The sequence below is a fragment of the Sinohyriopsis cumingii genome, chromosome 3 (genome assembly GCF_028554795.1).
Source record: "Sinohyriopsis cumingii isolate HCF-2022 chromosome 3, ASM2855479v2, whole genome shotgun sequence".
Classification (NCBI taxonomy): Eukaryota; Metazoa; Mollusca; class Bivalvia; order Unionida; family Unionidae; genus Sinohyriopsis; species Sinohyriopsis cumingii.
Window position 1 is genome coordinate 151,614,464 of NC_142963.1, and position 27,407 is coordinate 151,641,870.

At 32.4% G+C, this 27,407-nt stretch overlaps 1 protein-coding gene across 7 annotated transcripts in view; it reads right to left on the reverse strand.

Moving 5' to 3' along the window:
• LOC149804163 (uncharacterized) overlaps window positions 1–27,407 on the reverse strand; it is a 182,664-nt gene that overhangs the window by 18,198 nt on the left and 137,059 nt on the right. For 6 of the 7 annotated variants that reach the window (XM_089954135.1, XM_089954139.1, XM_089954138.1 and 3 more), the window contains 4 exons: window positions 26,697–26,746; window positions 17,339–17,374; window positions 3,960–4,012; window positions 2,517–2,603 (listed from right to left, as the gene is read on the reverse strand). In XM_089954135.1, coding sequence (XP_089810261.1) covers window positions 2,517–2,603; window positions 3,960–4,012; window positions 17,339–17,374; window positions 26,697–26,746 — 226 coding nt within the window. The remainder of the gene's footprint in view (window positions 1–2,516; window positions 2,604–3,959; window positions 4,013–17,338; window positions 17,375–26,696; window positions 26,747–27,407) is intronic. The other variant, XM_089954134.1, reaches the window with a different exon arrangement.

Here is a 27,407-nt window from a genome sequence, read left to right on the forward strand (position 1 = left end):
GTGGCAATAAACAATTAATTATAGTTTTAGCTAATCCAACAGTGGCAATAAATAATTAATTATAATTTTAGCTAATGAAACAGTGCCAATAAATAATTAATTATAGTTTTAGCTAATGAAACAGTGGCAATAAACAATTAATTATAGTCTTAGCTAATCCAACAGTGGCAATAAATAATTAATTATAGTTTTAGCTAATCCAACAGTGGCAATAAATAATTAATTATAGTTTTAGGTAATGAAACAGTGGCAATAAATAATTAATTATAGTTTTAGTTAATGAAACAGTGGCAATAAACAATTAATTATAGTTTTAGCTAATCCAACAGTGGCAATAAATAATTAATTATAGTTTTAGCTAATGAAACAGTGGCAATAAATAATTAATTATAGTTTTAGCTAATCCAACAGTGGCAATAAATAATTAATTATAGTTTTAGCTAATGAAACAGTGGCAATAAATAATTAATTATAGTTTAACTAATCCAACAGTGGCAATAAATAATTAATTATAGTTTTAGCTAATGAAACAGTCGCAATAAACAATTAATTATAGTCTTAGCTAATCCAACAGTGGCAATAAATAATTAATTATAGTTTTAGCTAATGAAACAGTGGCAATAAATAATTAATTATAGTTTTAGCTAATCCAACAGTGGCAATAAATAATTAATTATAGTTTTAGCTAATGAAACAGTGGCAATAAATAATTAATTATAGTTTTAGCTAATCCAACAGTAGTAATAAAAAATTAATTACAATTTTAGCTAATGAAACAGTGGCAATAAACAATTAATTATAGTCTTAGCTAATCCAACAGTGGCAATAAATAATTAATTATAGTTTTAGCTAATGAAACAGTGGCAATAAATAATTAATTATAGTTTTAGCTAATCCAACAGTAGCAATAAATAATTAATTACAATTTTAGCTAATGAAACAGTGGCAATAAACAATTAATTATAGTCTTAGCTAATCCAACAGTGGCAATAAATAATTAATTATAGTTTTAGCTAATCCAACAGTGGCAATAAATAATTAATTATAGTTTTAGGTAATGAAACAGTGGCAATAAATAATTAATTATAGTTTTAGCTAATCCAACAGTGGCAATAAATAATTAATTATAATTTTAGCTAATGAAACAGTGGCAATAAATAATTAATTATAATTTCAGCTAATGAAACAGTGGCAATAAATAATTAATTATAGTTTTAGCTAATGAAACAGTGGCAATAAATAATTAATTATAGTTTTAGCTAATGAAACAGTGGCAATAAATAATTAATTATAGTTTTAGCTAATCTAACAGTGGCAATAAATAATTAATTATAGTTCTAGCTAATCCAACAGTGCCAATAAACAATTAATTATAGTTTTAGCTAATGAAACAGTGGCAATAAATAATTAATTATAGTTTTAGCTAATCCAACAGTGGCAATAAATAATTAATTATAGTTTTAGCTAATCTAACAGTAGCAATAAATAATTAATTATAGTTTTAGCTAATGAAACAGTGGCAATAAACAATTAATTATAGTCTTAGCTAATCCAACAGTGGCAATAAATAATTAATTATAGTTTTAGCTAATCCAACAGTGGCAATAAAGAATTAATTATAGTTTTAGCCAATGAAACAGTGGCAATAAACAATTAATTATAGTTTTAGCTAATCCAACAGTGGCAATAAATAATTAATTATAGTCTTAGCTAATCCAACAGTGGCAATAAATAATTAATTATAGTTTTAGCTAATGAAACAGTGGCAATAAATAATTAATTATAGTTTTAGCTAATCCAACAGTGGCAATAAATAATTAATTATAGGTTTAGCTAATGAAACAGTGGCAATAAACAATTAATTATAGTCTTAGCTAGTCCAACAGTGGCAATAAATAATTATAGTCTTAGCTAATCCAACAGTGGCAATAAATAATTAATTATAGTTTTAGTTAATGAAACAGTGGCAATAAATAATTAATTATAGTTTTAGCTAATGAAACAGTGGCAATAAATAATTATAGTTTTAGCTAATCCAACAGTGGCAATAAATAATTAATTATAGTTTTAGCTAATCCAACAGTGGCAATAAATAATTAATTATAGTTTTAGCTAATGAAACAGTGGCAATAAACAATTAGTTATAGTCTTAGCTAATCCAACAGTGGCAATAAATAATTAATTATAGTTTAAGCTAATCCAACAGTGGCAATAAATAATTAATTATAGTTTTAGCTAATCCAACAGTGGCAATAAATAATTAATTATAATTTTAGCTAATGAAACAGCGGCAATAAATAATTAATTATAATTTTAGCTAATGAAACAGTGGCAATAAATAATTAATTATAGTTTTAGCTAATGAAACAGTGGCAATAAATAATTAATTATAGTTTTTTCTAATCTAACAGTGGCAATAAATAATTAATTATAGTTTCAGCTAATCCAAAAGGGTCAATAAATTAATGTATTAATTACAGAATTTTACATACAGTATACTGTTACAATAGACAAACCTTTCTATTGCTCTTTCAGGCCAATACTCCCCAAAACCTGTCCCATCATTCTTATACAATTTGCTTTCTGACATGTCTGCTGGGGTCCTGAAATTAAAATGACAATGTATAATCAGCATTGTTAAAACACTAAATTAAGACTGGAGACCTCAGGTAAGATGCAGTGTTCCAGATACAAGATCAAAGGAACCTTTGGATATAAGAAAGTCAAAGTAATCTAGTTTTGCATTATGAAACACCCTTTTACAGTGCTACATAAAAAATATATGAATTTACTGCTACATTTTGTAATCCTAGGTGACAGACTGTGTATCAGTGGTGGAAAACCCATTCTTGGCTGGTGAGGAAGCTGAGAATTTGCTGGCAAATACATGCAAAAGTTTTCATTATCTGTCAAGAACATTATGTAAAATATAAAGAAAAACATCATTTTGAATTTATTTTCATTAAAAATCTTGATTCCTGGCAACTGAACTATCCAGGATTTTGCCAGGTTCTGTTATAATTTACACTTGAAGGGAACTGTGCATTATAGCAGTTACCATATATACTCATGTATAAGTCAGGTTTGACAACAAAAACATAGATCCTCATCTGCCATCACATCATGCACTGGTAGATCAGACTCCATGGTCTTTGTTTTATTGATAACTCTTAATGGCATAGACACAGATTTTTCAATACTTCATGCTACAGATGGATCTATACAGTTCACTGTTGGATTAGACTTATATGTGAGTATATACAGCAAGCATATAGTGAAAGTGCATTTTCTGGGGTTGACACTCTTTGATCCAGTAAGTATCATGGTCCTACAGGAATTGTTGTACCAGTTGATATGTGGCATCCAAGCTATTTTTACATTCAATATACTGTGCAACTTAACCTATAAACACCAGTCTCAAAGATGTAATTGTCTTCCAACTATTAACTGATTTGGGGTGTGTGGGTGATTTGGATTTTTAATGCAGCTTCAACAATTTTTCAGTCATATCGCTACGATGTCTGCAGGGTGGCAGTTTATAGTGGTGACTAACACTGGGGCATCATGCCACAGACATGTAGCATGGTGTCCCACAGAGTCGCAATATTGTGACACCAGGCCTACCAGTCCTAACACTAACCTCTTAACATGGAGTCTTTGGCATGACTTGGCCATGGTTTGAACCCATGACTCCAGCATCCAATGCAAACACTCTAATGGTTAATTGAAAACTTCCCACAACAACAATTAACTAAATTATACTGCTGAAGAATATAAAAAAACAAGCGACTTCATGACGGTTGTATCATTTTGTATCTGTTCCTAAGTACTTATTTTCTAGTATTTAGGAAGAAATGTTATACTTTACAAGCTAGACAGCACAAAGTGAAATGTAACCGTCATTTAGATGACAAAATATACTGTAACTGTGAAGATATAGAAACAATATAGTCACATACCCTGGCAGACTGCAATACCGCTGCATGGCTTCCTCAAATGCTGCCTGAAGATCCTGAAATAACAAAAAAAAACTACAATATTCAACACTTATTGGAATCTATATATATTAAGTACAATATTCAACTTTTATTGGAGTCCTTATATATTAAGTACAATATTCAACACTTATTGGCGTCCATATATATTAAAGACAATATTCAACACTTATTGGAGTCCATATATATTAAAGACAATATTCAACACTTATTGGAGTCCATATATATTAAAGACAATATTCAACACTTATTGGAGTCCATATATATTAAAGACAATATTCAACACTTATTGGAGTCCATATATATTAAAGACAATATTCAACACTTATTGGAGTCCATATATATTAAAGACAATATTCAACACTTATTGGAGTCCATATATATTAAAGACCATATTCAACACTTATTGGAGTCCATATATATTAAAGACGATATTCAACACTTATTGGAGTCCATATATATTAAGTACAATATTCAACACTTATTGAGTCCATATATATTAAGTACAATATTCTACACTTATTGGAGTCCATATATATTAAGTACAATATTCAACACTTACTGAAGTCCATATATATTAAAGACAATATTCAACACTTATTGGAGTCCATATATATTAAAGACAATATTCAACTCTTAATGGAATCCATATATACTAACTACAATATTCAACTCTTAATGAAATCCATATATACTAACTACAATAATGAACACTTATGGGAGTCCATATATATTAAAGACAATATTCAACACTTATTGGAGTCCATATATATTAAGTACAATATTCAACTCTTAATGGAATCCATATATACTAACTACAATATTGAACACTTATGGGAGTCCATATATATTAAAGACAATATTCAACACTTATTGGAGTCCATATATATTAAGTACAATATTCAACTCTTAATGGAATCCATATATACTAACTACAATATTGAACACTTATGGGAGTCCATATATATTAAAGACAATATTCAACTCTTATTGGAGTCCATATATATTAAAGACAATATTCAACTCTTAATGGAATCCATATATACTAACTACAATAGTGAACACTTATGGAAGTCCATATATATTAAAGACAATATTCAACATTTACTGGAGTCCATATATATTAAGTAAAATACTGAACACTTATTAGAGTCTTCAAATATTGAGCACAATATTTACCAATTATGGGAGTCCATATATATTAAGTACAATATCCAACACTTATAGGAGTCCTTTTTATATTTAGTAAAACATTCAACATTTATTGGAGTCCATATATATTAAATGCAATATTGAACACTTATTGGAGTCCATATATATTAAGTACAATATTAAACACTTACTGGAGTCTATACAAATTGAGCACAATATTCAACACTTATGGGAGTCCTTTTTATATTAAGTACAATACTGAACACTTATGGGAGTCCACATTTATATATTAAGTGCAATATTGAACACTTATGGGAGTCCATATATATTAAGTACAATATTCAACACTTATGGAGTCCACATATATTAAGTAGAAATATATAACACTTTTGTTAGAGTCCAAATAATGTACAATATTTAACACTTGTTAGAATCATTATATATATATATATATATATATATATATATATATATATATATATATATATATATATATATATATATATATATATATATATATATATATATATATATATATATATATTAAGTAGAAATCTTCAACACTTATAGGATTCCATATCAAATACAATATTCAACACCTATGGGAGTCCATATATATTAAGTAAAATATTCAACACCTATGGGAGGCCATATATATTAAGCAAAAATATTCAGCACTTTTTGGAGTCCGTATAAAGTACAATATTGAACACTTACTGGATTCGATATATATCAAGTCCTTTGTTACCTTATTATAAAGTCCTCACTATACTCCTTCCCATCTTATAATACAGGTATAGTCATGGATCCCATTAACATTTTGTTGTTAAATCATTGCTATTTATTTCACTTTAATTCTTGGCTCATTAAAATCAATTATAATTTGACTTCACATGATTAAATACTCTGTTGTGTTCCAATGTACTTACAAAACATATTCTGCTTATAATACCCCTCAGTGTATGGCTCTTGCATTTATAACTAAGTTTACTTTCATGGCTCCCATAAAGTGTTATAATGAGGGAAAACTATATTGCTTCTAAACTATCAAAACATATTCTATATTCATGAAAGACTTTAATTTATGAATGGCTCCTATAAATAGTGTTATATTGGGGGAAAACTATATCATTTCTTAATTATCACAAGGTAATCTATATTGATGAAAGTTTATAATTTATGAATCTGAAACCTCAATCAGACATTTCACCACTGGATAATGCCTCTTACCCCACTTCAGCAATAATAAAATTTTTCAGCCAATTGTATTATTTCTGCAACTGAAATATGCCTTTTTATAAATAAACATGAATAACCACCTTGAGTTTTAAATGTTAGTTTAGTACTTTTAATTTCTATACTTGTTCCATTCTTCAGGCCTGTGAGACATGATGAATTTTAAAAGTAACGTCTAAAACAATGATTATGCCAATAATATCTCCAGAGAACTGAACCTAGATATAATGCTATGCTGATGAAACCGCTTAGTTAGGGAAGCCACAGTAGTTCATTTGGTTGAGTGTTGGACTCATAATCATAGGATCACAGGTTCGATACCCATCCAGTCCAGTACAGACGTTGTCTGTCTTGGTTGTCCTAGAGAAAAGCACTTAGCTTCGATATCCTTGGCATGATATAGCAATAATGTATTGAAAGTGCTACCTAACCAATCACCTAACAAATCTTGCAGTCAAGTGAAATTCTTGGTGAGACTAGTAAAAATTTCACTCAAGGCATTTGTCTGAAGTAAGTTCTGAAAAGATTATATGCATGATTGGTCCAAGCCTTTGGGAATTTGAAATGAGGAAGGAAACTAATAATTAACTCATTTAAATGCCATGAGATTATATCCTAATTCACAGTTCTTTAACATCAACATCATCTTAGATAAACCAAAGTTGGTGGTATTACAGGAATGTAGACAGATGTAACTCTACAATGATACCAAATAATGTAGACTTTCTACAGTTGGCTCCACTTAAATGCATATCACTTAATTGCATAGATCACTTAAGTGCATAGCGAAAGTATGGTCCCATTTCTCATTGTTAATATATATGAATTCCACTTAAATGCATACTCCGTTCATATGCATAGCTTGGGTCCGGTCCCGAAGCTATTCATATAAGTGGAGTTGACTGTACTTGCATTACAAAATACTGGGGGAAAAACCTAATTTTTATGACCAGGTTTTTTTTTCAAGGCCAAAAATGACCAGTTTTTGGAACTGGAGTTTATGTCCATATTTTAGACTTTTTGGCCTGGGATCTAAAGCCGATGGGCCCAATCTGCACATAAACAGGTGAACTTTTGCATGAAGTAGGATAAGTTTCAGATTTGGAGTAAAAAATGGTCAACACAAGAAGATGATGGGTCCAATAAAGCAACAATAACCATTCCAACTTTTACCCTTTTGCACATGCACAAGTACAATAGCCATATAAAAAACAATGTCTTTTATACACCTAGGCATCCAGATAAATGAAACATACAGGTGTGACTATGCATGAATGCCTATACCACCGACTTTGTGACATCATTTTTGGTGATGTATCATCCACGGTAGGGGTTGGTCCTTACAGGCAAGGTGACGGATGACATAACCTGTGGACCTGGTTTTGAATCTTAGTATAGTATGAGTTAAAATATTCTAACCTGTACAATAATAATATGAGAGAGAGAGAGACAGACAGACAGAGACACTGGCTTAAAAAATGTCAGAATATGATAGAATGAAATGAAATAGTTTCATGATGAATCAAATCAAATATATGAAGAGGCAGAAATTGTTTTCTTTCCTGACATTGTCAACGATACCTGGATAATGAATATGTGAAAACGTGGACACAAATTCTTTGAAATGCACAAAAATTATAAAAATCTTTCAAGTTGCTTTTTGTTTTTTTCATAACATTTACATGATCAAAATTTTGTTGTCTGTACAAGAAATCCTCTGTGATGTGTAAAAGTCATTTTACAAGGGAAGCAAAATGGGAAAAAGTGTCATAGAGGATCCATTCAACAGATGATCTTCAACATTATCATGTACAAAATGGGAAAAAGTGTCATAGAGGATCCATTCAACAGATGATCTTCAACATTATCATTGTACAAAATGGGAAAGAGTGTCACAGAGGATCCATTCAACAGATGATTCAACACTATCATTGTACAAAATAGGAAAAAGTGTCATAGAGGATCCATTCAACAGTTGTTGTTGTGGTTGTGGGGTTTAACACCATATTTCAGCACACGATAGGCTATGCATGGCGGCCAGTATTAATGGTGGAGGAAGAACCCAGGAAGAACCACCAACCCACGAGAAGCTACTGGCAAGCTTTCTCACATACCCATGTTAGCCGAATCCTAGACCCAAACCCACGCAGACAGAGGTGAGATGGCATTGACCCGTAACGGAAAGCACTTTAGACCAATCGGCCACTCGGGGCCCCTCCATTCAACAGATGATCTTCAACACTATCATTGTACAAAATGGAAAAAAGTGTCATAGAGGATCCATTCAACAGATGATCTTCAACATTATCGTTGTACAAAATGGAAAAAAGTGTTATAGAGGATCCATTCAACAGATGATCTTCAACATTACCATTGTACAAAATGGGAATAAGTCTCATAGAGGATCCATTCAACAGATGATCTTCAACATTATCATTGTACAAAATGGGAAAAAGTGTCATAGAGAATCCATTCAACAGATGATCTTCAACATTATCATTGTACAAAATGGAAAAAAGTGTCATAGAGGATCCATTCAGTAGATGATCTTCAACATTATCATTGTACAAAATGGGAAAAAATGTTATAGAGGATCCATTCAACAGATGATCTTCAACATTATCATTGTACAAAATGGGAATAAGTGTCATAGAGGATCCATTCAACAGATGATCTTCAACATTATCATTGTACAAAATGGGAAAAAGTGTCATAGAGAATCCATTCAACTGATGATCTTCAACATTATCATTGTACAAAATGGAAAAAAGTGTCATAGAGGATCCATTCAATAGATGATCTTCAACATTATCATTGTACAAAATGGGAAAAAGTGTTACAGAGGATCCATTCAACAGATGATCTTCAACATTATCATTGTACAAAATGGGAAAAAGTGTCATAGAGGATCCATTCAACAGATGATCTTCAACATTATCATTGTACAAAATGGGAAAAAGTGTCATAGAGGATCCATTCAACAGATGATCTTCAACATTATCATTGTACAAAATGGATTCTGCAGAAAACTATTTCTTGCTGTGAACACTGCCATGACGTAGGTTTCGTGGCCATAAAACATTATCATGATACTTTTTTGTTGTTGTCTAACACAGACAGGACAAACATTAAACAAGTACATATTTGTTTATTTAATATTTATCCAACCAAAGTCTTGATATTGAGCTCAGCTCTGGGGCCATTAAAAAAATATAGTAACTATTTACAGCCATTATCTTTCTTTAATAGTAAGTTCCACTTTTTGACAAATTTTATTAGCCTGCCCCTGGATCTTCACATGACAGAAATACTGTGGCCCAATTAATGAATACATTCTAGCCAAGAGAAAGGCAAAAAAAAACAAGAAAGAATATTTAAAAAAATAGTTTTCCATTCAAAATAGTTGTGGATTTTCCTTCGCTGATTCTAGTGTTGAAACTTAATAAGCTGATATGTCATATATAAGTCTTATATGTGACATATGAAAAGACAGCATGTGTACAGAGAAATTGCTAATAGTCTGAGATGTGTACAGAGAAATCGCTAATAGTCTGAGTACATTTATCTTCACATAAAACACATTTTCAATGAATGTTTGATAGCAATTTTCTTCAATTTGGAATTCAATAAAAAGCATGGTAATTACCTTTCACCAGCATTAAATCACTCCTGAAAACGTTATAGGTTTTGTAAATCTCAATAAATAAAAAAAATACAATTTAGCTGTGAGATCTTAAAGTTAACAAATATAAAAAGAGCCTGCTTTTGGAAACCTTTGGACAGGTTCACATTTCAGATGAAACATGTTTTAAAACCAAAGACACATAAATTATGCTTTTAACAACTCACCTCTTCCTACATCCAGTCATTTATTAGTAGATTTATGTTAAACATGTCAAGTTTTCCCTCTTGCTACAAACTGATTCATAGTTATAACAATAACATAGTTCTGTCTAGGTAAGCAGCACAAAACCACACACTTAGCGATAAAAGGAAACACAAGTGTACTGGGTATTTTGTTTGTTTCTCTGCCATTTAACAGACAGATTACTCTAGGGAACAGAATAATGGCAAAATGGCCTTGATCAACAATAAAGCCATTAAGTGGTACCAAATCTACCCCGTGAGTCAGGAGAAACTTGAATTGGCTCACTTTGTCACAGTCATGAATGTGATCTAACATTTATTTTTCCCCCCTAATATGTATAGCACTGATTTTTATGTCTGGTACATGTACATGTAAATTCTTATGTCTGGACAATGTAAATACCTTAAAGCTTTGCTGTGAGTCTTGTCCAATCTCCCTCACTCCTGGGTGAGTGATATGAACAATTTATACATTATATCAAAAGAGTTTATACAGTTAACATTTCATATTTTTTATTGAACTTTTTATTTAAAAAGGATAAGAATAAAAAGTACCAATATGCAATTAACGCATCTTGAAATATTTCTTGAAATTACATAAAGGATAGATGATTTTGAGGCATGAATTTAGAACATGTGTTTTAAAAGTTCAGATCAGCTTTGGCCAAGGCACTTTACTTGACTTGACACAACAAAACCATAAAAGTGTTTATATGCCATCACATACCCAAAACCAAAACCAATCATTCTTTTCTTATAATTTGAGTTCTCCAGCTTTTTTGTCCACTTTTCCATATTTTTCAAACCTACCTGCATATGATGCCACCAAACATTACATATTACTGTGCAGAACAGTTTAACTGTTTGATTTAAAGATTGGCATATTGGGTGTTTTATATGGTAATGATGCCACTAAATGTGTTTTATATGGCAATGATGCCACAATATCAGGTGTTTTATATGGTAATGATGCCACTATATCAGATGTTTTATAAAGTAAGGATGCCACTATATCAGCTGTTGTATATGGTAATGATGCCACTACCATAGTGAACCTTCCTAGTAACTGGATCAAACTTACCATGAAATATCAGTAAAGACAGATTCTGAAGAAATGTTCTATCTAAATATTTCTTTTTGGGTTAAATTGTGTCCAAATTGTAGACAAAAAGTAGTTTCTGTGAGATTCTGTAAAAGATACTAAGGGACATAATTAATTAAGACTGGTTCTAGACTTTACATATATCCTGTATAATCAACCATTGTCAAAGCAACTGTACCGTTCAATTCTGAAATAACTGCAGCTATGATCAGGGGTGCAAACATGCTGGTACAGTCAGGCATGTCATATTTATAGCCAGTGTGGCTGTAATGGTAAGATGGGGTTGGTGGTCACTACCATATTGGTAAGAGTTAGATCTATACTGGTTCTGATACAAAAGTGATATGTGGTACTGAAATATGGTGATGTGCAAACATAATAATCCTGTGGCAGAAATAGTATTGGATTTTTCAGTGAAGTGTGCTCAGCATTGACACAGGACCTGTGAATCTTATGCTCATTTCTATGCAGGTCTTAATCCTGTCAATTTCAACAAGTTGGTATGTTCTTTGGACCAATCCTGTCAATTTCAACAAGTTGGTATGTTCTTTGACCAATCCTGTCAATTTCAACAAGTTGGTATGTTCTTTGGACCAATCCTGTCAATTTCAACAAGTTGGTATGTTCTTTGGACTAATCCTGTCAATTTCAACAAGCTGGTATGTTCTTTGGACCAATCCTGTCAATTTCAACAAGTTGGTATGTTCTTTGGACCAATCCTGTCAATTTCAAGAAGCTGGTGTATATCCTATGGACCAATTCTGTCAATTTCAACATTTTGGTATGTTCTATGGACCAATCCTGTCAATTTCAACAAACTGGTATGTTCTGTGAATCAAACCTGTCAATTTCAACAAGCTAGTATATTACATGAACTAATCCTGTCAATTTCAACAAGTCGGCATGTTCTGCTAACCAAACCTGTCAATTTCAACAAGTTGGCATCTTCTATGGACTAATCTCATAAATTTGAACAAGTCGGCATGTTCTGAGAACCAAATCTGTCAATTTCAACAAGTTGGTATATTCTATGGACCAATTATCTTGTCAGTTTTAACAAGCTGGTAAAATAAACCCATATGATTAATAAGATAACCATTATTGTAAAATATTCTGAAAGATTATATGTAATGACATTCTATGATGTGGATTAAATGAATTTTGGAATCCCTCATAGGAGTACAGCTTACTGGCATGAACACTAAACTGCCATAAGCAAGAAACAATAGTCTCATACCAGTGATTTTTTAAAAAAGTATCCTTCGAGCCTGAGAAATGGCAGCTGTCCAAGAAGAAAAAAATCAAAATAGTGCAGAAATCCTAATTTTACCAATATATATTCCTGGAAACTTTATTCCAATTGTTTTAATTCTTTTGTAAAATGATGGTACTAGGTCCCCATTTCAAATTACTCTAGAAATATTTCTGCTTAATAATAACTTCATTCCTGATTTCCTAACTGTTAGTCTGTATATACATGTGTGGTAATTATAGCTAAGATTTTATCATATTTGCTGAGGGTTACATTGTTTACAAGCCATACATGTGTGGTAATTATAGCTAAGATTTTATCATATTTGCAGAGGGTTACATTGTTTACAAGCCATACATGTGTGGTAATTATAGCTAAGATTTTATCATATTTGCAGAGGGTTACATTGTTTACAAGCCATACATGTGTGGTAATTATAGCTAAGATTTTATCATATTTGCTGAGGGTTACATTGTTTACAAGCCATATATGTGTGGTAATTATAGCTAAAATCTTATCATATTTGCAGAGGTTACATTGTTTACAAGCCAAGCAGATACACATGGAAGGATTTAAAGTAATAAAGGGCCATAACTCTTTAAAAATCATAAAAAGAAGTGTGTGCGTGTGTGTGACGTGTGTGTGGTTCAGATTCTTAACGTAGCTTTGACAATTTTTCAGTCATATCGCTATGATGTCTGCAGTGTGTCAGTTTATAGTGATGTCTAGCACTGGGGTATCATACCGCAGACATGCAGCATGACGTCCCACCCAGTCACATTATCCTGACATCAGACAGACCAGTCCTAACACTAACCTCTTAATGCTGAGCGCCTAGCGAGGCAGCTGTTAGTACCATTTTTATAAGTCTTTGGTATGACTCAGCCAGGGTTCGAACCTAAATCCTCCTGCATCGGAGGTGGAAACTCTAACCACTAAGCCATCTGAGTGGTCCATAAAGAGAAATTACATCTAGTATTACCCTAAATATTTTCAGCATGTTTTTTAAATTTTTTTAATGTTTTTTAATTTCATGGTGTTTTATTTTGTAATAATATCATTATATATGTTTTTTTATGTTATAGGTGTTGTCTAATGTTGTAAAGCACTTAGAGCTTCTAAAGATTAGGTGCTATACAAAGTCCTCATTATTATTATTATTATTATTATTATTATTATTATTATTATTATTATTAACTTAAGTTTTCAGCTAAATGTGACTTTACTTGAACAGAAAATATGGGTTCTGGAGTGGTAGCAAGCTAAAAGAATTTGTATTCTGAAGCATTCATGGACCATTAGCTCTGAAAACAATTGATTTTATAAAATCTGATAATAATCTGACTCCTTTGGACTCTGCATTTAATAATTTTGCTCCAATCTGAACCGGGGCCCCGAGTGGCCGAGTGGTCTAAAGCGCTCACCGTTCCGGATCACTGCCATCTCACCTCTGTCTGTGTGGGTTTGAGTCCAAGGCTTGGCTAGTGTGGGTACGTGGGAAAGCCTGCCAGTAGCTTCTTGTGGGTCGGTGGTTCTTCCCTGGGTTTTCCAGGGTTCTTCCTCCACCAGTTATACTGGCCACCATGTATAGCCTATCTTGTGCTTAAAAATGGTGTAAAACCCTAGAACAACAACAACAACCAATCTGAACCAAAGAGATACAACACTTTACAAATCTGATCAAGTAAAAATGAAAACAAATAAAAGAAACCCAACCCAAAACAAACTGGCTCTAATGAAATCTTAATGTGAACAAATTTTAAGCTTAGGTTTGTAAATAAACAAAATTTATAGGTTATATTGTTCACTTGCCATGAAGATGTATACATGTTATGTAGCTTTGTAAGTGCCATTACCCTACAAAATGGGAGTGAACATCTATGCATGAATTATTGCCCATATTCAGAGTCAGGATCTAGTTAGTCTAGTGCCTGAGTCAAGGGCTATAGCCCAAGTCAAGGAGTATTGCCCAGGTCAAGGGGTTAACAGAATGATGGTTTTGGGCTACCATAGGTTACGTCAGTCTAGTCAGGGTTAATACTACATAGCATTATAACATGTTCTGCATTTCTTTTAAAAATTATGCAATATAAATATTTAAATAATATAATTAATTACAACAAGGAATAAGGGACAAATTTCAAACTGCTTGAAGGACAACTAAATAGTTGTTGACAGATGAATGATGCATGACCAATAATAAATGCCATACTCCTCACAGTGGGTTACCTCCCTTTGAGTGGATAATATGATGTCAATTTGGTAGTAAAAGGCAGAGAAAATCCATATGTTTTCATAAGTGCATCACACTCAGTTAAGATCTTTTTCTCTGAAATGGCTTTTCTACAGAATGGGAAGATTTTGCAAAATACATGTAGTAAAATATCTCTCCTTGTAGAGATGGCATAAATTCTCTCCTTGTAGAGATGGAATAAATGGCTGACATCATAAGATAACAGGTGGCAGATGTCACATTATAATCGATCATGTCAGACTGTGAAGCACATCTGAACCATGTTATATAATCTGGATGTTTTACCTGATGATTAGAGAAGAAGAGGGATCCAGTCAATATCCTAATGTATATGTGCAGGGAGATGAGTAACATTTTGATGATCCCGTGGTCAAAACCCCCCTTATGGGCAGTACAGTAATATATTCTGAAAAAGTAGTATTAACTATGAGGGGCATAGATGTATGCATGTGTGATGTGATGTGATTTCGATTTAACAATGTTTCAGTCATATCGCTATGATGTCTGCAGTGTGACAGTTTACAGTGATGTCTAGCACTGGGGCATCATGCCACAGACATGTAGCATGATGTCCCACCCAGTCACATTATCCTGATACCAGGCCGACCAGTCCTAACACTAACCTCGTAATGCTGAGCGACAAGCGAGGCAGCTGTTAGTACCATTTTTGTAAGTCTTTGGTATGACTCGGCCGGGGATTGAACCCACGACCTCCCGCATCTGAGGCGGACGCCCTAACCACTAGGCCACCAGAGCGGTCATGGATGTATGCAGGGCCATACGATAAGCTCACATAGCCTTATAGACACATGAACTAAACCATAAATTAGGTTGAAACTGAATGTAGTTAATATGTAAAAGCTAGGGTTTTCATGATTTATTTCAGTGTCTAGATCAAAAGATGTACATATACCATGACAAAACAATGCAGTCATATACATGTTTGCCCATATATTAGGGACAGATTATTTAATGGGAAAGGGGATCTGGAATATTTTTTTAAATTTCAGCCCCAAAGAGACCTAGGTTGAAAAAAAAGGATTCTTGACAAAATTAATCAATTATATCCATTACTTTAACTTAAAAAATATATTGGGACAAAGAGTGTGTGGTTTTACTGCATCGTCACAAACCACAGCTGAAAAATGAAAGCAAAGCAGATATAGAGCCATGTCATGAGACAATGGGTTATTGTTGCTGTGGTATTGATCGCACCAGCATGGGGTACATACCCAATGGGTTATTGTTGCTGTGGTATTGATCTTGCCAGCATGGGGTACATACCCAGTGAACCAGTTTTTGCAGTATTTCTGTAAATAGTACTATTTCTGTGTATGGTATACATTCAAACAAAAATTTCACCTTAGACTTCATTTGTTTCACTTAAGATTTTTCTTTTCACCCTTTATTCTAAAACCTAGAAAAAGATTTTGGAAAGCTGGTCCATCGAGAAAATAGATGAAGTACATGTTATATCCTGCTGACTGCATAGCAATGACCCAAAATGGCAAATGTGGAACCAGAAGTCTTTCATGAACAAATGTAAAATAAAAAAAAGCAAATATCGCTATTTTTGAAGTACATTTAGCTTTTAAATTCTTTAATAATAACGAAAGTTAACAGATTACCTTGACATTCATTGGGCAATGTGGAGATAAGTTTGCAGGTGGGATGTCCAATTTAACAGTGTAAATTTGCTGCTATCACCCAATCCTAACCACCAATGTGGCTTGAGTGAGAACATGCAGATTAAACAGGGTCTATCTAATGTAGCTTGGACTTGTCCCCAAAAATGTTTCCTAATTGTTCATGTATAGACATTCAACAGAAATTATTTGAAACTTGGACTTCTTGTTCACTCCTTAATATCACCTTGCACTTTGTACAGTTTCCAAACAGTATCCTAAAGTGCAATATACTACAATACTCAATAATGGTTTTTGGGACCAACCATTTTAATTTTTGTGGTCGGGGGAGCCAAGGATTACATTTCTGACCAGGATATTTTTCAATTGCCTCAAGATAATTTATTCTCTTAAACTAGTTTAATGGAAGTAATTAGTTTTTATTTTCTATAATTCAGAGCAAGAATATTTTTTCAAAGCAACTGGGGGCTGGAATTTCTTTTCTAAAAAAAAAAATTCCCAGGCCTGACACTGCCCCTACTGCTCCCCCAAAATAAATGGTTGGCCCCTAACATACTCAAGATTAATGAATATATCAGCCATTAACTGCAGCTCAAACATAAATGAACCAATATAATGAAAAGCATTAAATGTAGTAAAAGATAAATAAATGACACATTAACACAGCAGTCCAAATACAAATGACAAATACAATAAAAAGCATTAATGCAATGCAATTAATTATTACCAATTATTACAAATCATCCCTGCAGATTATACACTCTCATATTAATTCAATATTGGCCAGCTGCAAATAAATGCAATGCAATGTTAAAACAAGGCGACCAAACTTACCTCCAGTTTATCAGGAAGTTCAATGATAAATTCCAGCTGCAGAGGCATTCAAGATATATCAGTCAAGGTCAAGGTCAAGGTAAAAAATATACATGAATACATCTCTTCTATTAGATCACAATAATAAAATTCTAATATGATCTCACTTGGTATTTTCTACTTTTCAGCTCTCTAACACTGCTGTGGATTAGGTGCATAAACATCTTGTAAATTCTGTTTGGAAAAAATTGATTAAATTTGGAAATGTAGTGTCAGATCTCACAACTCAAGTCTTCATTTATCTGACAACCAATATTTCCTCAATACTGGAGGACACTCAAAATTAAATTTAAAGTTTATCTTACAGTTAGGTATATCCCACATTATTAGTTGCTGTAGACTGTGTCACATAAATATTCAGAAACCTGAAAATTTACTGCAGGTGACTGTATGACTAACTGATAAGCTTTGATTTATTCCAGCAATAAGAAGAAGAAGAAAAAAAATCCCCGTGTAAAATTTGTGGAATACTTGTTAACTTTTGATTCTTTATAATAACAGTTACAAAACAATAATACAAAACTGTAACCTAATGATAACTTTATGCTGTGTACAATATTGTTCACTTTAATGTCGATATACCTAATTATTTTTCCATTTTCCAACTGATCTATATATTTTTTTCATGATTACTAAAGTAGTTTTAATAATCAAGCTAAATACCTGCTTGTGCATTTAGTCTTCATTGTCTAATTGAGTGCTTCCACCCTGTGAGGTGGAGATATTTTGATGTTAACACAAACGAAGAAACCATGATGAGGTAGCACTGATTATCTTTGATCTTTGACTTTTGAGGTAATGAGGTTTACATTAAAAATTCTGACCATATATTTTTCAGGATTTTACCTGTACCATTATCTTTTATTTATTATACTTTTTACAGAAGTTTAAAGTCTTTACATTTGATATTTTATTTTGCTGTACTTCATGTTTACATTTATTTGGAAGGGTTTATCTTCCTTAAGTGTTTGCAATTCTTGACTTTCATAGTTTTAGAACTTTACTTTATAACTGGCAAGATATAGCCGTTATTGAAGCGAGATGTCATTAAATGCTAATACTATATGGCATCATCCAATACAGAACAACACTCAGCTCTGAACCTGTACACTCATTATTACTTAATTTTATTGCCAGATAAATTAGCTGTATTATTTGATGTAGAAAACTAGATGTTATTTGTTCATAACAGCAGAAGGGAACTTCTATATCTATTCATACACTCTTTTGTGTGCTTTGACAATATATATAAACAATGGTTAAAAATATAGTTCCATTATTTATTTCTTGAGATTTTATTATTACTTCTATAAATAACTGTTGTTAAAGAGCTAAAAATTTCATGTTTAACAGGATTTATTAGGTAATGAAGCCTGAAAATCAATTTCACACATAATACATGAATTAGCCTTCGATACAATGCCGCCGGCCATGTAGTGTGTAATCAATTTTCAAGTTTCATGACTTTATGAAAGCTGTAAAATATAAATTTCAATTCTAAATTCATTCAACAGATCAAATTAAATGCTGAAATAATTTAAGAATTAGTATCTTCATACTAATAAAAATTCTTACCGTTGTATTTGGAACTCTTTCAGGTTCGTCATTTACGTGTGTAGCACTATCTAAAATTTCCTTCATCATTAAAAGCAGCAAATAATGAAGTATTCCCTTTAAATTTCACTTACAATCACAGTTTACATTGGTAAATATCATACCTATCTTGCCTTATGACTAAATTTAATTCACTGTGTGCAACATATGCATTGGGACAAACATATCTAAAGTCACCTTTGAGTAAATTTTGTCATAAAAAACAAACCAAACAAGTTAACAAATAACACACTGCTTTTTTTCTTAAAAGTAAATTTTTATTTGATTTTTTGTTGTTGCATAAGTCAGCTCACTCAAGGGATAAGCTTATGTTTTTTTAAGTAAAAGGTAAATAAATGTTCAATAGTGGAAACTGATGTCCTAAACCTGCTGTGTCATATGTACTCACTCATAAGTCTATACTTCTAACAAACTGTATAGAACCAGATCTACTGGAACATAATGTGATGGCAGATCTGGTTCTGCGCAGATTTCAGTAATAGGCTCAACTTATAAACAAATAAGGCTGATAAATTTTATCCTGTTGGTATTGCAGTAAATAATTATGATGATGGAATTTACCCCTTGTAAATCTTAATGCGTGAAATCTGGATGAATTTTGTCTGAAATTAAAATTCCAATCTAATTAATATGGACTTCTCGTTTGAAACAGACTTCTTATTTTTTCAGACAGTTTTGAAACTTTAGGACATTAAAAGAATAACTGCATAAATAATTGTGAATGTTACATTCACTTCCTACATTCAGGCTACCATAACTTTAGTATAAAATTAATACAATAAAACTCACTTAAACCATCCAGTCAACTTCTCCACATAATAACCAAATATCCTGATCCCAAAAGGCTATTCTAATACTAATCATACCGCCACATACTTGACACCTATACAAAACAGCCGAATATCTTGATCCCAGAAGGCTATTCTAATACTAATCATACCGCCACATACTGGACACCTATACAAAACAGCCGAATATCTTGATCCTAGAAGGCTATTATAATACTAATCATACCGCCACATACTGGACACCTATGCAAAACAGCCGAATATCTTGATCCCAGAAAGCTATTCTAATACTAATCATACCGCCACATACTGGACACCTATACAAAACAGCCACATTTTTGGGTCCTAACAGTGTGTGGTTTATTCAAGTTTAACTTATTTGGAGTTCATATATTAGATGATATATATTTTTCCAAAAACACAGTCCAATATTCTGCATGTTCAAAATTAGCTGACACACGTGCTTTATCACTGAAAGTTTTGGACATGGTGGTACTGTCTAATGATATTAGTTTTCTTTCTTCATTGAATTTTCTAGCAATTGTGTGTGGTTATATGGTTGATCAAACAGAACAAAAGCAATATTTTTACTCTTGTCAATGAGTAAATTTCCTATCAGCATGTTAGTAGGTATTGAATTTTGACAATATTTATTATCTGATCTCTTTAAATGAAAAACATTAAAGAGCTATACATATGGTTCTCTAAGTAATTCTACAGTTTCAAAAGCCTTTTGTTTAACAACATGATCTGGAAATGTGCATTAATATATGTGAGAAACACAGTATTGAGTGTTTTAATAGTAAAGTACAATATCTGGGACAGAAAAGTTTTAATTCATGTTTAACTGATTTAAAAAAAGAAAAGAAAAGTATGACAAATGCAACTGCTCACAACTACCAATCCCCATGCTTTTACTTGATTTTGCAAACAATTCCATAACACCTGCCCACCCTCCTTGATTTTGTACCTTGGTATATATATATATATATATATATATATATATATATATATATAATGCTTTTCACGCTATGATTGCAAATAAAAAGTTTGGTTGGGAAATATTTTGTACAATTAACTTCTGACCTCCTTTCCTGGGACCTGAAGGGTTGCTGCCAAGGACATAACATGTGATTCTATTGGCAGCAGGACAAAAATACCATTTAAAGGTTGTCTATATATCACACACACCATTTTACAGCAGAATTCTACTACTTTTGAAAATTAAAAGATTACAAGTTATTACTGAGGTGGGGACCTTCATTTCCACACTTTATAGAAACCTCTCAGAACTAATCTACTGGGGACCAGAAATGTTCGACCAGTTCAATAACTAGTGCAATGATGTATCCTGGGTAATCCAATTAAGAATTGTTACACAATGGCTGACATGTGTACACAACAAGCTGTAAATTGATTACCTTAATATTGTAATCTGGAGAGCAAAGTTAAGGCCAAAGGCAGCAGAGATATTGAGGTCTTATAAGTTACAAAGAATGAAAGGTAGTCCATGATGACTTGTGTTTGATTAAAAATTGGGCAATGATTGATGGAGGTGAGATAAAAATCAGAGACCAACCCAACAAATTATTTGAGCAGTAACACTTGCGTAAATATTTGATTTTTCAATTATTATTGTGTTTTTTAAGATGTAATTTTAGGAATTTTGTTTTTGGTGTTGGTAGTGGTGGGTCAATTCAATGCATAATGCCAAAATATGTGCTTTCTCCCATTGCTTAGAAAAAAACAAAACAAAAAAAAACACCAGCTAAGAAATATTACATCCAGTTCAACAATGCTTGGAAATCTGAGTTTAAGTGGGTGCAGGCAAGTATGAAAGGACATCTGTCGTCATTATAGAGTGAAATTGTCTACGTCACTAAAAATGGGTGTTGATTTTAATTAAAAAAATCTTTGTAGTGATCTATGAGATGCACAGCTCTTCCTTTTATGACTGATAATACCCTAATTCATATTAATTGTTATGGTAACACTGCCTTCAAAATCTAATTTATATTCAAAACTGTTTTATTATATGGACAAGAAAACATATTATGCAAAAAATGCACTTATTTTGTTTTCAAATCCCTTAAAACATGTCAAATTTTTGTCAGTGAAGGTCCTATTAATTTTGAAGCCAATCTAAAAGTCTGAAACCTACAGATCTGATGTTGGTCTTGTTCTCGCATATGTAAGCAAGAACAACACTCCTTTCACAGATGGTTACCATGGTTACCATATGGCCAACATAGCTACCATGTTTCATAAAATTCAATCCAGCAGTTTGGCAGAGATTGTAATGAACTTGGACATAGTAGCTTTTATTAAGATTGTGGATTATGAAGATGTGGAAGGAAGTATGGAATGACCATCAACTTTATAAACTGTCAATGAATATTTGCTATTTTGTATGAGCAGTATAAACAACAACTCATAGTGATCAGTCCTGTGAATAGAGGACCTTACACAAGTTTCCATTTGATATCAAATTTATGAAATGAGTTTAATAAAACCATGTGTCATGAACTGCTTGCATCAAGTGGTATGTTGTTTTACTGAATGTATTTTCAGTATCAATATTTCATGTCAAATGAACACAAGTTTAAAATTAATTTTGGGACCATGTAACATAAAGAACTTTGCATTATTCAATGGCATTATTCTGTGACACTGCATAGCAGTTTCTAGAGCATAACATCATGACTCTAACAATGGTAAGTGTTAGCTCATTGTCTTACAAACAATGGCAATAGTAAGTGTTATCCTTTAGTGCTATAAACAATGGCAATAGTAAGTGTTATCCCTTAGTACTATAAACAATGGCTAGCACAAAGTACTCTAATAATGATGTTATCACATACTGTTGCAAACACTGGTTAGAACACCATGATTCTAACAGTGCTAAGTGTTATCCCATAGTATTCCACTGGCTAGAACATCATACTCTAACAATGGTAAGTGTTATCCCATAGTGATGCAAACAGTGGCTAGAACATCATGACTAACAATGGTATGTTTTATCATACTGTGTTGCAAACACTGGTTAGAACACCATGATTCTAACAGTGCTAAGTGTTATCCCATAGTATTCCACTGGCTAGAACAACATACTCTAACAATGGTAAGTGTTATCCCATAGTGATGCAAACAGTGGCTAGAACATCATGACTAACAATGGTATGTTTTATCATACTGTGTTGCAAACAGTGGGTAGAACATCATATTCTAACAATGGTAAGTGTTATCCCATAGTGTTGCAAACAGTGGCTTGAACATCATGACTAACAATGGTAAGTGTTATCCCATAGTGTTGCAAACAGTGGCTAGAACTTCATATTCTAACAATGGTAAGTGTTATCCCATAGTGTTGCAAACAGTGGGTAGAACATCATATTCTAACAATGGTAAGTGTTATCCCATAGTGTTGCAAACAGTGGCTAGAACTTCATATTCTAACAATGGTAAGTGTTATCCCATAGAGTTGCAAACAGTGGCTAGAACTTCATATTCTAACAATGGTAAGTGTTGTCCTATTGTGTTGCAAACAGTGGGTAGAACTTCATATTCTAACAATGGTAAGTGTTGTCCTATTGTGTTGCAAACAGTGGGTAGAACTTCATATTCTAACAATGGTAAGTGTTGTCCTATTGTGTTGCAAACAGTGGCTAGAACATATCATGACACTAATGATGGCAAGTATTACGTGATAAAATTAATTTAAAAATAAAAGATTTGATTTCAAATGCTTACAAACATTTTAATTAATAAAGCATGCATTTGATTTGCAAGTGTATATGTGTATGTGCCAACATGAACTGTGTGGTATGTATGCGGACACAATCCATACCTTCATTTACAATTCTGCCTTTCATCACAATGAACAATGATCCAAATTCTGTATTGCAACTGGTCTAATGTATACCTATCAAGCCTGACAAACTTCATACAGTCTAAAATCTTCGCAGTCATGCAATAAATAAAACAGAGCACTTTATGATATGCAGTAATACTCTCATCTTGTTTGAGCGGCGCAATAAGCAATATATAACCAAGACAAGGAGGGGAACATTAATTCATCTCTTGTCATTGAAAAATCAGGTTTATGACTAAAATAATATCTTGCCCCCATATGTATAATAAATGATTCAATCGATGTTTGTGAGATAAGTTCCTTGTATAAAATAATCAGTTACGTATTGTGTACCTTCCATCCAATCATAAATCAGAATTTTTCAATACACATAAAGGAACCTTTCATTACAAGATAAACCATGAGAGCCATTGAATAAACTACATTACAGATAAGACTGAATTATAATTAAATACACTTTTACCAGCAAACAAATAATTGGATTTATGACCATCACTGCCTTATAAAGAAACGGTTACAGTGATGTCCCTTGTAGTGAGGGAGTGTATACACCCATTATTTCTGATAAAACATTAAAGACAAGAAAACTTTCATCTTTTTGTATCAGCTCAAGACTCAAACCTACACAGAGGTGAAATGGGAGTGATCTGTAAAGACAGATCACTCAGCCACCTGGAGCCCCTCCCACGGACAGCACTATAATGAGGGTGTACTTAAGTACTTCATTATAAAGGCAGTCTTACTATAAGGCATTAGTATACTATGGCTCCAATGGAATGCATTATAATGGGGGACTGTATTTCATTATGAGATAGTTTCACTGTAAAGGGGTATACTCTACATCTCCAGCTGGCATCATTATAAGAAGGGAGTACTGTATCATGTACTTCATTACAAAGTAGTCTCATATTAAGGTAGTACTGCATTTCATTATAAGGTGGTCTCACAAGAGGGCAGCATACTTTTTGACTCCCATGGAGGCATTATGATAAGGGAATACTGTATTTCATTATATGGTGGTTTCACTATAAGGAAGCATACTCCATGGCTCCCATGAAGGCATTATGATAAGGGAATACTGTATTTCATTATAAGGTGGTCACACAATAAGGAAGTGTACTCTTTGGTTCCAACTGAGGCATTATGATGAGGGAGTACTGTATTTCATTATAAAGTGGTCACACTATAAGGATGCATGGCTCACATGGACGGCATTATAATGAATACTATACTTCATTATAATACAGTTTCATTAAAAGACAGTATAATCTGTGACTTCCATGAACAGTGTTCCATAGACATGAGAGATTATTTTAATTTACTTTCATTTCATGTCAATTTAAATTATATGGGCAAAAAGATGTATGTACATTCATTGATGTACCTTTGTTAACTCCCAATCTTGTTACATAAAAATTTTGGACTGGTATATTTTTCCTCATGGGAATGTATATGTGTGCATGACTAAAGCTCCATAACTTCTCTTACTTATATCATTTTATAGTTCAAAGTTTGGGATTTGACTGTAGGTGATTCCTAGTTATGCATATGATTTCCAGAAATTTTGAGAGATCTCTTCTGCTCCCTGAAAAGTCCAAGTTTCTGGCTGTTGACTATCCTGGCATATGATAATCAGAGAGTGAAGATTAAGTACTAACCCTGATAACCTTTTGAAATGGAGGAGTGCTAGTGGGGAGGGAGGTAACAGGGATGAAGATGTTATAGGAAGATCACTATATATATATATATATATATATATATATATATATATATATATATATATATATATATATATATATATATATATATATATATATATATATGTCCATTTATCAACAATATAACTTATATTGGTAGGTGTCAGATGAGGGATGATTTCCAGCCTTACATCTGTACATGAGTTATAGTCCCTGCCCAGACTGTCTGCCCTTCTAACTTCTGTTTCTGCACATTACTTTTTACCATGATTGTCGATTTTTCATTCATTCCTGCAATGCAGCTCTGTACTGATAAGGTTCTGAATGATTACAGTGTCCAGTGTTTAATGGTATTTTTTTTTTACAAGATACTATGCTCCATGATTGCTGTCTTCCTGAATTTGGTTACCACAATGTTACTCTTCTATGGATTATTACACTTCCACCAAATTTGCTATGAAGCTCTATACTGATGAGACCTATTAATAGATGTCAACCAGATTTGCTATGAAGCTCTGTATTGATGAGACCTATAATAGATATCAACCGACTTTGCTATGAAACTCTATATTGGTGAGACCTATTAATAGATGTCAACCAAATTTGCTATGATATTTTCAAAACTAATGAAACCTATTAATAGATGTCAACCAAATTTGTTATTATTTCCTATATTGATGAGATCTATTAATAGATGTCAACCAGATTTGCTACAAATTTCTATACTGATGAGACCTATTAATAGATGTCAACCAAATTTGTTACAAATTTCTATACTGATGAGACCTATTAACAGATGACAACTAAATTTGCTACGATTTTCTATACTGATGAGACCTGTTAATAGATGTCAACAAAATTTGCTACAATCTTCTATATTGATGAGACCTATTAATAGATGTCAACCAAATTTGCTACAAATTTCTATACTGATTAGACCTATTAATAGATGTCAATCAAATTTGCTATGGAACTCTATGTTGATGAGAACTATAAATCTGGACTCTTAGCAAATCAAATAAAAGTTTGAGGGGAAAAACAGACTGAGAGAGATTCAGAATTTTGCTTAAAGAGTTGAGCTGCCATTTTCTTGTACTACTGTACAAATGGACATCAGAAATAGAACAGGATTTCATGATTGCCATTTGTACTTCAAACCAATTTTCACAGGAAATCTGCCTAAAATTTGGTACAAATAATGTCTCAATTGTGTCTTAGTTCTAACTTTTACAACAACACAAATGTAATAACTTTCATACATATTACTTCAAACATGACTTGGAAAACTAAATACCACCCCTACCCCTTCCAAGGAAAACAATATTGTAAGGAAGACAAATTAGACTCACCTCAGCTCTGAATTTTACATGAGCAGTTTGTGGTCGGGCCCTGGCATCTCCTGTAAAAGAAAACAGACAAACCTTATTATTGAAGTGCTCAGATTTCATATTTGTACATAAAACTGATTTTAATCTGATAATGCTTATTTTAAAAACGGGTTCAAAAAATCAAATAGAAATATACCATTCTGAAACACAAAGAGCTCTAAGAAAGATGTTTTACTGTGTGTAATTATCATCCACTTTTAATGGTATAGATAAGGTATTTACAATGTATATACAAGCTTTCTTCCAAAAATATATAATATTTGTCAATCTGAAATACCTGATTTCTAATTTCAATTGCTGAAAGATCAATATCATACATGAAATGAATTAAGTTCCAAAACCTTATATCCTTACTTATTTTTATTTATGTCAAACTCATAGAACTCAGAGTTATAATGAGAAAAAGCTAGCTAAGTGGGCTGGAGGTACAAATTCTGAATCAACCAAATGAAAATGACTGGGATCCTGTTTAAGACTAAAAATTGCCTGCCTTTTACTGTGTTCTGATTTTGATAGAAGCAGTCCACAAAATTCTTATCTATGGACAAATATAGCTGTGGTCCAAAGAATTGTTCATCAAATAAGAGCAAAGTGATTGAATCTTTACAGTTCTTGAAGACAGCATGCACATACATTGTAGGTCATTATCTATACCACCAAATGTGGTTGATA